The following is a 10,821-nucleotide window of genomic DNA, read 5'->3' on the forward strand; positions in this document are numbered from 1 at the left end:
CACCTGGGTAGCTAAGTTGATTAGGCATCCCCCTTCAGCTCAGGTCATGATCTCCAGGTCCTAGGATTGGGCTCTCGGCTCAGCGGGGAGTCTGCCTGTACCTTCCCGTCTGCCTCCTCCCCCCTGCTCACACGCTCTTTCTTTCTCTCTTTCTCTAAAATAAATAAATAAATAAAATATTTTTTAAAATAAAATAAATTAAATTAAAGATAAATAAGCAAAATTAACTCCCCAAGTTACAAATAAGCTTATTCAACTCATTGTTTTTTATTGTTTTTCAGGTATTCATTATCAGAATTTAACATATTTATTTCAGAATTTAATTGCTATTGTGTGTCTGTCACAAAAAAATAACTGAAAAAAATGAAAAAAATCAACAAAGTAGAATAGTTTTCTAAACTGAGATTTCTGGTAGAATACATATTTCTCTCCATGTCTAAGGCCCATAAAGACAAATGGCACAAACTCAGCCATAAAAAAAGAAGACAACTCTGCCATTTGCAGAAACATAAATCAACCTGGAGGGCATTATGCTAAGTGAGATAAGCTAGACAGAGAAAAATAAATACTGTATGGTATCAGTCATGCGTAGGAGCTAAAACAAAAATGAAAAGGAATTTTATAGGCACAGACAATAGAATGGTGTTGGCTAGGGGCTGCAAAAAGGGGAAAATGGGGTGATGTGGTTCAAAGGATACAAATTTTCGCTTATAAATTCTGAGGAACACATGTACAACAGGGTGACTATAGTTAATATCGGCTGTATGCTTTAAAGTTGTTGAGAGAAGATCTTATGCACTCTTACTGTGGTTGAAAGCCAACCTCTGTGCTCCGGAGCTAAATACAACATGAAGACAGAGTTTGGGGATGAAGAGGAACAATAGTGGGGGCACTTGGTGTTTCGGTCGGTTAAACATCTGCCTTTGGCTCGGGTCATGATTTCAGGGTCCTGAGATGGAGCCCCGCCTTGGGCCCCCTGCTCAGCTGGGAGTCTGCTTTTCCCTCTCCCACTGCCCTCTCTCTTCCCCGCCCCATTCATGCCTTCTCCCTCTCTCAAATAAATAAATAAAATCTTTTTTTTAAAAAAATTAGAGGAACAATAGTTTTATTACTTTGCCAGGCAAAGGAGGCTGTAGCTGGCTAATGCCTTCAAAATTGCAGACCCACTGGGATAACAGGCAGAGGGGTTTTGTAGGAAAATACAGGACCTGGGTGGTTTCGTTAGAAATCTGGTAGGTGCTGCCAGCTGCACACACCATGACTTCGAGGTGGTTTCATGACTAGCACTGGTGCTGGCATCCTAGTCTCCTTACTACATATATGTCAGGGTCAGTGAAATATCAGTATTGACAGAAAGTTTCTGGAACAAAGGATTCTCAGAAAAACATCTAAAGGGGAGGGGGAGCCTTCAAGGATAAGGAAGAGAAAAATCTGTTCAGTTTAAAGTCAAGCCAGGCTGAAGCACTAGTATGTCCATCCATCTTTATGTTTCCATAGCGGGTTCATTACCACACACACGTGAAAAGAGTTAATGACATAAGGTAATAGACATGCTAGTTATCTTGAGCTTGGTAATCATTCCACAATGAATATGCACATCAGATCATCATGTTGTACACTTTAAATGTATACCATTATATTTGTCAATTATTCATCAATAAAGTGTAAAAAAAGGAATTACCTATCATATCTTTGAGAAACCTAATCAATGGTTACCAGAGGGGAGGTGGGTGAAACAGAAATTAAGGAGGGCACTTGTGACGAGCACCACGTAACTTATGGAAGAGTTGAATCACTATATTGTGCACATAAAACTCATATTACGCTGTATGTTAACTAACTAGAATTTAAATAAAAACTTCAAAAAATTCAAATCAAACCAACAACAATAATAATAACAGAGATGAGGTTTGCATTGCTCATAAGATCTCATGGAAGCTGGGTTCTTAAGTAAGCAAATGTGGTGTAATTAGGAAATAAGTTTTTTTTAGAGGCACATGACACTGTATACAGCAACAGAGTCCTGAATACATTGGTTATAAAGAATTCTTCAGATTTTTTTAGAAATGTCCGTTTGTTTGGAAATGAGTCAATCCTGTTGGTGGTCTTCCCACATACCACTCAGGTTGTATAAAAGGCCCCGTGCAGATTATGAAATTCAAACTCAAAGAACTCATTCTGCTCCTCAACTGAACCCTCTGCTCCTGACACCATGTGCTACTACGGCAACTATTATGGCGGCCTGGGCTATGGCTACAGTGGCCTGGGCTGTGGCTATGGCTGCGGCTGTGGTAGCTATGGTTATGCCTGCTACCGTCCACGCTGCTTTGGAAGATACTGGTGTTCTGGCTTCTACTGAGCTGTTCCAGTTTGCTGATCCCTTGGATAGGTCCTGTTGTTATTTATATAAAGATTCTCTATTATACTAGTATTATTTTCTATTCTAACACTAATATCTAAATCCTAGGCCACTTATGATAAGAGAGTCACCCACTCATTATCTAGAATACCCAATGATTATGTGGGGTAAAAATATCCATTCACTTTTGTATGTTTGCACAAATCCAATTTTGGGAAAATTCTGATTTTATTTATTATTTGCTTATTTTTCATTAAATGTAAATTCATTGGCAAGTGTACAGTATGTTTTTATATATATTCATTATCTTCATCACTTCTGAGTATAAGAATGTGTGTGTGTGTGTGTGTGTGTGTGTGTGTGTGTGTGTGTGGCTGCATAGCTGCTATTTTTCCATCAGCTGAAGTCTGGCCAAAGACATGAATTCATTGGCACTTGAAGGGACAAAGGCATCATTCTGAGAACTTGAACAGCTTGCAAGAGGAAGCCATCAGCATGACTGAAATGGATGCAGAGTGTTTACTGATGAGGCACCGACAAAAACCTTCCAGAGTTTACTCTCTGCATCACTCAGGTGCAGGCATATCTCACGCTATGGTCAATCTCTTCTATCACCGCTTCTTAAAGACAATAGCTAGTCATGAATTTTCAAAACACAAAACCAAATTGAACAGCAGCAAAAAGATTAGTCGGACAAGCTAAAGTCCCTTTTCAGCTACAAATTGGTTTCTAAGCAGTAATTGACATTCATCATCTCTGTCCTTTATTACCCGTTCTACATTGCCCTCATAGTTTGCTGGCACTTCTGCTGGTCTAGGTAGCTAAAACTATATCCCCGAGAAGTTGGAGCCCTCGTCTCAATTCCTGTGCCCTTGTGTAGCAGTCCTTTGGGAATGGAAGCAACCCCAACAAATCCTGTGAATTTCTGACATGTCTCTTCAAACTCCCACTATACAGCAGAGCTATATCTCTTCACACTACTCAATACTGTAATTAATTTCTCTGCTGATCTACTTGTATGTGGAGCCCACTGTTATCAGGTAGGCAACAACCTGATAGCAATTTATTAAATGAGTCCCAGGGAGTGATGGTGAAAGAGAACAATTTTCTTCAACAGGTTCCCCGCCCCCCCCCCCCAGATCTCTATATTCTAGTTAGTAGGGACAGGGTAGTATTAGTTAAAAATATATTCTACATTGTACAAAAAATACAAATCTCACAGAGTATAATGCTCAGCTCATTCATTAGCTGCATTTTAAGAAGCCATTTCAACTGGTTGCTGTGATATGTGCTAAGATGAATAGATCTCATAGCCATGGGTGCATTATTTCATCTTCTTCTCAGAAACTGTCTCAGTCCACAGTAATGTTTGCAGGATTCTGTGATAATAAATGAGCCAGCACATATCTCAGAGCTTGGTGATGGTCATGTCACTGTGGGCAGTAAAGGCAAACCCATACCCAAAGATCTATCATTCCTATTAAATAGCAATTTCCATCTATATGGAAGGAGACTGATAAAATCAACTTGCCATCAAGAGCTGCTTGGAATCCTCTAAGTGTGGTGCCTCATTAAGGGCTCAGTGAAATCTTTTGATGCTTGCATATTAGACATTCCATCTCCAATCCATTTTGTAAAAGGAGACCCATCTTTACCACTATAGTAATTCTATTTTTGAGCCCCCTTGCACACGCGCTGGTATTGCAGATGACAGAAGCCGTTAGACATTTCCTAGCTGAGTTACTGTCCACCTGGTTGTTTTGTACAACCTTCTCTGATGTAGATGCACTATGGTGACATCAAACTCAAAAATCTACATAATTTTTATCCACTCTGATATGTCCATCTACACAATTCCTCCTCAGATTGCTTGGTTTAAGCATACTCTTTCTGACCCCTGAAAAACTAGCCAAACTATTAATAACTGTCCAGATGTCTTTGTATGTTCTTAGCTTAGACCACACCTCCCTCCACATAAAATTAATGATTGGGTATACTGCACGAAAGTTCTGCCTATTGGGGACATCTCACCTAACTACTCGTTCTCAGAGCGATTCTTAGTGCAACAGCAGTCCATTTTCAGGCTAATTCCAACATATGGAGAAGACCCATCCATGAACCAGTCCTGGGTATATTCTTGCTCTGCCATTTAGTCATCGGAGCACCCCCGTGGGGCTATAAGAGTGAGCTTACAGAAAGGTTTTAGTGCTACAGGTAGACTTTAGGCTAGATAGGGTTTTAAGTAGGTAACAAGTGCAACTCACTCATGACCTTTGCACCTGCTCTGACTCTGAATCTCTATTACCACTTAACATTAGATTCCTACTGCTAAGTCTACCAGAATTTATGGCTCGGTGGATCTGAGAGTACTCAGTCATGAAGGTCAGCACCATCGTCATTTGCTCTTGCACGGTGACAGATGTTCAGTCTCTGCTTGGCTCCATTAGTATGCCAGGAGTTTCTTTTTGAGCTGTGAATATATTCTGCCACAATATGGCTTTGCTCCAGAAACCTAGCAATCTGTGCTGCAACTCACACATGGGGGTTTGCCAAAAACTGAATTCTGCAGGAGGAACAATAATGAATCAAACGTGTATACGATGACTACCACAATTCCTACATCCTCTACGTCTTTAATGGTGGCGATAATCTGTCATTCTATACTGTGATGCTTAATTTTATGTGTTAACTTGACTGGGCTAATGGATGCCCAGATAGCTAGTAAAACATTATTTCTGGACGTGTCTGTGAGGATGTTTCTAGATGAGATTAGCATTTGAGATCATAAACTAAATAGAGGTCACCCTCACCAATGTGATTGGGCAACTTCCAACCTGTTGAGGGCATAAATAGAACAACAACAACAAAAAAAAGCAGAAAAGGGGCAAATTTTTTCTCTGCCTGAATCAGGACACCCTTCCTCTCCTGACTCCAGACATTGGTGATCCTGGTTCCCAAGGCCCCCAGACTCAGACTAAATTACACCACTGGCTTTCCTGGTTCTCCAGCTTGTAGATGGCAGACTGTGGGACTTTTCAGCCTCCATAATTGTATGAGACAATTCCTATAAAAAACCCTCCTTTCTCTCTTTCTATGTATTTCTTCAGGGTCTTCCATTTGAACATTCCCACTATAATTTACAGGTGAGAGAACCATGTAAAGATTTAGTTAGCTTCTATGTATATCCATGCTACTTATACCCACAAGACTGCAAAAATTACTACACAAGGGGAGTAGGGGACAATTAATCCCATTTTGAGACATATTTGGACCAGAACTCTGATTGACATCTGGTCTTTGTGTGCCTTCAACCTAATGAGAGGTAACTCTTGCATTTGGGGTCTCTATGCAAACATGAGCTCAGATCCTATGACAATAGCACTCTAAAAATTTAGATATTCTCTTTTGCTAGTATTCAGTTACTCTGATAAATGCCCAAAGTTTCTTCAAAAAGAGATTGGAAACATATCCCTTTAAAAAGAAATTAGTTGGATAGATAGATGACAGATGGACCAATAGACAGATGGACAGAGAGATAGATATGTCCTATGGCACTGCAGCACACTTTCTCAATGGAGCCCAAATTCAGGTGGGAGAACTGTGGGCAAGCAAGTGACCTCCCTTAGGGTACTGGGCAAGGAAGTAACTCACCTAGGGGGAAAATAGAATGAATCTGAAGTAGAACATCACTAACACCTAGCATAGACCAGCAAGACAGCCACAATAAACATAAGCAATAACACACTTTATGTAGTGTTAGAAATGACTACTTCCACTTGCCCACACCATAAGGTCTTCCTTAAGAATAATACATATTGCTGGGGTGCCTGGGTAGCTCAGTCGGTTAAGAATCCGACTCGATTTTGGCTCAGGTCATGATCTCAGGGTCATGGGATTGAGCCCTTCCTTTGGGCTCCGCGTTGAGCCTGCTTGAGATTCTCTCTCCCTCTCCCTTTACCCCTCTCCCTGGTCTCACTCACACTCTCTCTCTAAAATAAATAAATCTTTTTTTAAAAAAAAAGAATAATAGATATTGGTAAATAGGCTAAATAAAATTAAAAATCTAAGCATTTTCCTTACAGTTGTCTGTGTAGGAAAGATTTGCATATGAACACACATAAATTCTAATGGAACAAGTACTGAACATAAGTACTGGGTATGTAGATTATTCTTTTAAAGGCTAAAACTGTATGAAAAGAACTTGCTATGAAAAATCAAAGAATGGATCTAAGGGTTCAGCATATGCCCACCTGTCAAAATAGCACTATTGCAAAGGAAGGGAGAACCCTTTAACAGACTTTTTTAATTCTAAAATTCATAAGAGACACAGAATGGATAACACTATTACAAGAATCTAAGCAAATAGCAAAATCTAAAAAGAAGAAATATGTATTTGCCATGAAAAATGTATGGTCTTTCCTGAAAATAGAAAATTTAACATAAGCTGAGATAGGGGAAGGGACTAACAGGCTTTCCTAGAATTTGGAGCTAAAGCATAAGAAGACAACAGTTATGCCAAGTAGAGAAAGACATGTACATCAAAGATTCTAGATGTCTAGTGAAGGAGAGTTGGAATTTCATAATTAAAGTGGCAGGTGGAGAAAAAAGGATAAAGGAAGAAAGACTTTTTATTGGGGGAAAAGTTAAAAATAAACTTGGTCATCAATTTATTAATTTCATATTAGTCAATAATAAGTGGTACTAGTAACTAAACTCATCTCAGGAGAGTCTTTTGCATTTAGTGGGGGAGAAAAAAGTCCTTGCAATTATCTAGGCAGGAAAACCAACAACGTTTTATATTCACATGCACAGAGACAACAAACAGGTAATTATGAGACATCTCTTTGCCACATTAAAGCTGCCAGTGAGAAAATTAACTCATTCTTCTTTTATGCAGCTGTAAAACTGGGTAATTTTAACACATTGTAGAGTTTTTCTGGGGCTTATGTAGGATAATGTGCATAAAGGACTTGGCAAGTGATTGTCCTATGATAAACAGCTAAAAAATGCTACTTATTATTATTATTTAGATTATAAATATATGTTATTTCAGAGAGCTTTGGAATATGAATTACATAAACAGCATACAACAAGTTTGACAGAAAATGACTCTTTTATATGCAAAGAATCAGAAAATAAACCACGCATGAAATAGTAAAATGTTACATTCACTAGATGCTAACATTCGCAGAGCAATCCAAGAACCCTGGTTCTATCATTATTCCTAACATTTTCATAAGAACACCAGTTTCCAAGAGGGTCCATAATTTGTCAAATGTCACGAGCCAGTAAGAGGCAGACCTATGCTTTATGTTTTAGGGTGGTGATTTAGGAAGTATTTTGTGTGTGCTGGTGGATAGGGTGAACGCAATGATGTTGAGGTCGAGGTTTGTCACTGTAAAAAAGAGAGACATAAATAAGGAATAGTTTTAAAGTGTAAAAGATGCCCATGTATTTCAATTTCAATTGGAGATATTCATATTTTGAAGACTTTAAAGAAGTGGACCATCCAATGTGAGTACAAAAATGGATGTTTATTTGGGGATGATAATGATAGCATTTAACTTCAGTTTCAATATGGTAGAGCTGCTAAGAATGTTAATCAATCCTAGGTGACATTAAAGCATACGTTGGGGGAAAATCATGGGAAACCATAACCAAAAGGATTCTTGGCTTGTAACCCTACATCCAAGACATCACACTTGTGTCCAACTCTTATGACTTACCAAGCAAGCCAAAACAATTGTAAAACCTATTTCTTTAGATGTGTAAGCATAGATCAACTAATCTCTACTAACATCAAACAAAAATGCCAAGCTTCAAAAATAAAGTAAATAAGAAAAACAAGTCCTCATATAAGTATACATGGAGGAAAATACGCTGTCTTTTGGAGTTTGATATTTTCAAGGATCTTAATTCCTTCTTGTGAGGTCAACAATTTCAAACTTGAACCTGACAACCTGCCCCATGATGGGGGCCCATCCATTACCTTAAATACAACACTTCAACTCATTCGTGTCCAAGATTGAGAATCACGTTTCAAGAAAAAATAATTGACAAGTTCACAGACATATCACACACACACACACACACACACACACACACACACACACACGGAAAAGGCAAACAACTGCAGCAACAACTGAAACCACACACCAGACAGGGAAGAAATGACTCAGGACAAACAAGTATGGAGGATGCCATGAGGCAGCTTTAAACATAAACACGTAATGGGTTTTAGAGCAGGTGTCATCTTTTAAAAATAATTTCTTAAACCATAGCAAGACTTTTTAGGTGGAAACAGGCTGGGATGTGTTTAAACTACTCTACCTCTTGAGCTGAACTACCATAAGCAACACTTCTTGCTTTCATATGCCCAACCCAAAGATGAGAAAACCAGAATCATGCGTCAACACTCACACCTAGTTTTTTTCTTTCAAGATTTTATTTAGGGGCACCTGGGTGGCTCAGTCAATTAAGCGCCTGCCTTCAGCTCAGGTCATGATCCCAGGGTCCTGGAATCGAGTCCCGCATGGGGCTCCCTGCTCAGCAGGGAGTCTGCTTCTCCCTCTCCCTCTCCCCAACTCATGCTCTCTCTCTCTCTCTTTCAAATAAATAAATCTTTTTTTAAAAAGATTTTATTTAGATACAAATCAGTTAACATATAGTATAGCATTAACTTCAGGGGCAGAGTTTAGTGATTCATCATTTGCATATAACACCCAGTGCTCATCACCAGTGCCCTCCTTAATGCCCATCACCCATTTTGCTCATCCCCCACCTACCTCTCCTCCAGCAACCTTCAGTTTGTTCCCTATAATTAAGAGTCTCTTATGGTTTGCCTCCCTCCCTGTTTTTATCTTATTTTATTTTTCCTTCCAACACTCTTACAAGGAATTTCAATAGATGAAGATTTTGATGCAAAAGCAGTTGGAATATATAGTGTTTCCAGACAGTGCTTAACTAAATTGGCAAATATTATCTCGTTTATCTTAACAATAACCCAGCATCACACATTATTACAGCTTAACCAGAGTAGAAAACGGACAGCTGCAAAGATTGGTACTTTCTTGATGTCACAAATCAAGGATTTGGTAGAGCAACTGAATTAGAAATATAAAAAGAAGATATCCCCTAAAGAAGGCAATTGTCTCCTTTAATACAAATAATTTCTAAAAAGCTCAAAACATAGCTATTAATATTAAATGAAAAGAGAACTGAGATCGTTATGCCACATTGAAGAAGTTTATTAGAAAAATGGAGAAAAACAATCAGTATGAAAATCAAAAGGCAGAATCTGTGACAGCACCATCCAGACGAGACACCTGGCAGGAGCTCACAGGATCATTTTCACATTCTACTTTCCACGAGTTATAACAAGAAAGGAAGGACTTGTAGTTCAGACGAAGAGAGACGAAGAGTTCGAGTCTTCAAAAAGAGTCATGTCTAACACCTGTGATGTAGGATAATCCGCACCCAATCATGAGGCTCAGAACGTGTGGGGCTCAGAGTTGGTGAATCCCACGTCCAGGTGTGGAGGATGAGGGTCTCCCACAGCATTCCCAGTTAGTAGCAGCCAAAGCCACAGCCATAGCTTGAGCCATAGCCACAGCCCAGGCCTCCGTAGCCATAGCCTCCGTAGCCGCAGCCTCCGTAACCGCAGCGTCCGTAGCCGCAGCCTCCGTAACCGCAGCCTCCGTAGCCGCAGCCTCCGTAACCGCAGCCTCCGTAGCCGCAGCGTCCGTAGCCACAGCCTCCATAACCGCAGCCTCCGTAGCCGCAGCCTCCATAGCCGCAGCCTCCATAGCCACAGCGTCCATAGCCGCAGCCTCCATAGCCACAGCGTCCGTAGTAGCTGCCACACATGGTGTTGGTTGCTTAGGTTGTGCTTGGGTAGAGAAGCAGTGGAGAGGTGTCACTTCAGTGTGGTGTGGACATTTCTCGCTGCAGAGGGCTTTTATATGCTCTCAGTGTGGGTGTCACCCACCACACGTGTCATGTCATTGGCTAGTTTTATGATTAATTGCTTTAGTTTGTTTTTCCTCAACCATAAGATAAAACCTCAGAGGTATTAAAGTGATTTGCTTTGTTTGGACTTTTTATCCAGTTTAGGGCTTGAATGCGGGGAGACACTCATGCACTCTACACAGTCCTGCCCCAAATTAGACTTTCATTTTAACCTCCTATAATCATCCTTTATTTCAAAAAAGAATGCATTTGTTAGGGTCTTGGCCCCCAAATAATTATATTATTGTATAGCATTTCACAGAGAATAACATTTCTTTTTATTCATGAGTTTTTCTTCTCTCTTGATCCAAATAATTAATTTCTTCTAATGACTTTTTCTATATTGAAAGCATAATGTATCTTTCATGCTCATGATGTTGAAAATAATTTAACAATGATTAAAATCCAAGGAAACAGGTCTGAACAAAGTATCTTCTACTTTCCTGTTTATACCC

The 10,821-nt window shown here is 39.6% G+C and overlaps 1 protein-coding gene across 1 annotated transcript; it reads left to right on the top strand.

The window, feature by feature from the left end:
• Positions 1–2,212: 2,212 nt before the first annotated feature.
• On the top strand, positions 2,213–2,359 carry LOC148110289 (keratin-associated protein 20-1-like). The gene has a single exon (XM_087861316.1). The coding sequence runs from the start codon at positions 2,213–2,215 to the stop codon at positions 2,357–2,359; it is 147 nt and encodes a 48-aa protein (XP_087717442.1).
• The last annotated feature ends 8,462 nt before the right edge of the window (positions 2,360–10,821 follow it).

This window comes from Ursus americanus, chromosome 4 (genome assembly GCF_024610735.1).
Source record: "Ursus americanus isolate L20-20 chromosome 4, mUrsAme1.1.p, whole genome shotgun sequence".
NCBI lineage: Eukaryota > Metazoa > Chordata > Mammalia > Carnivora > Ursidae > Ursus > Ursus americanus.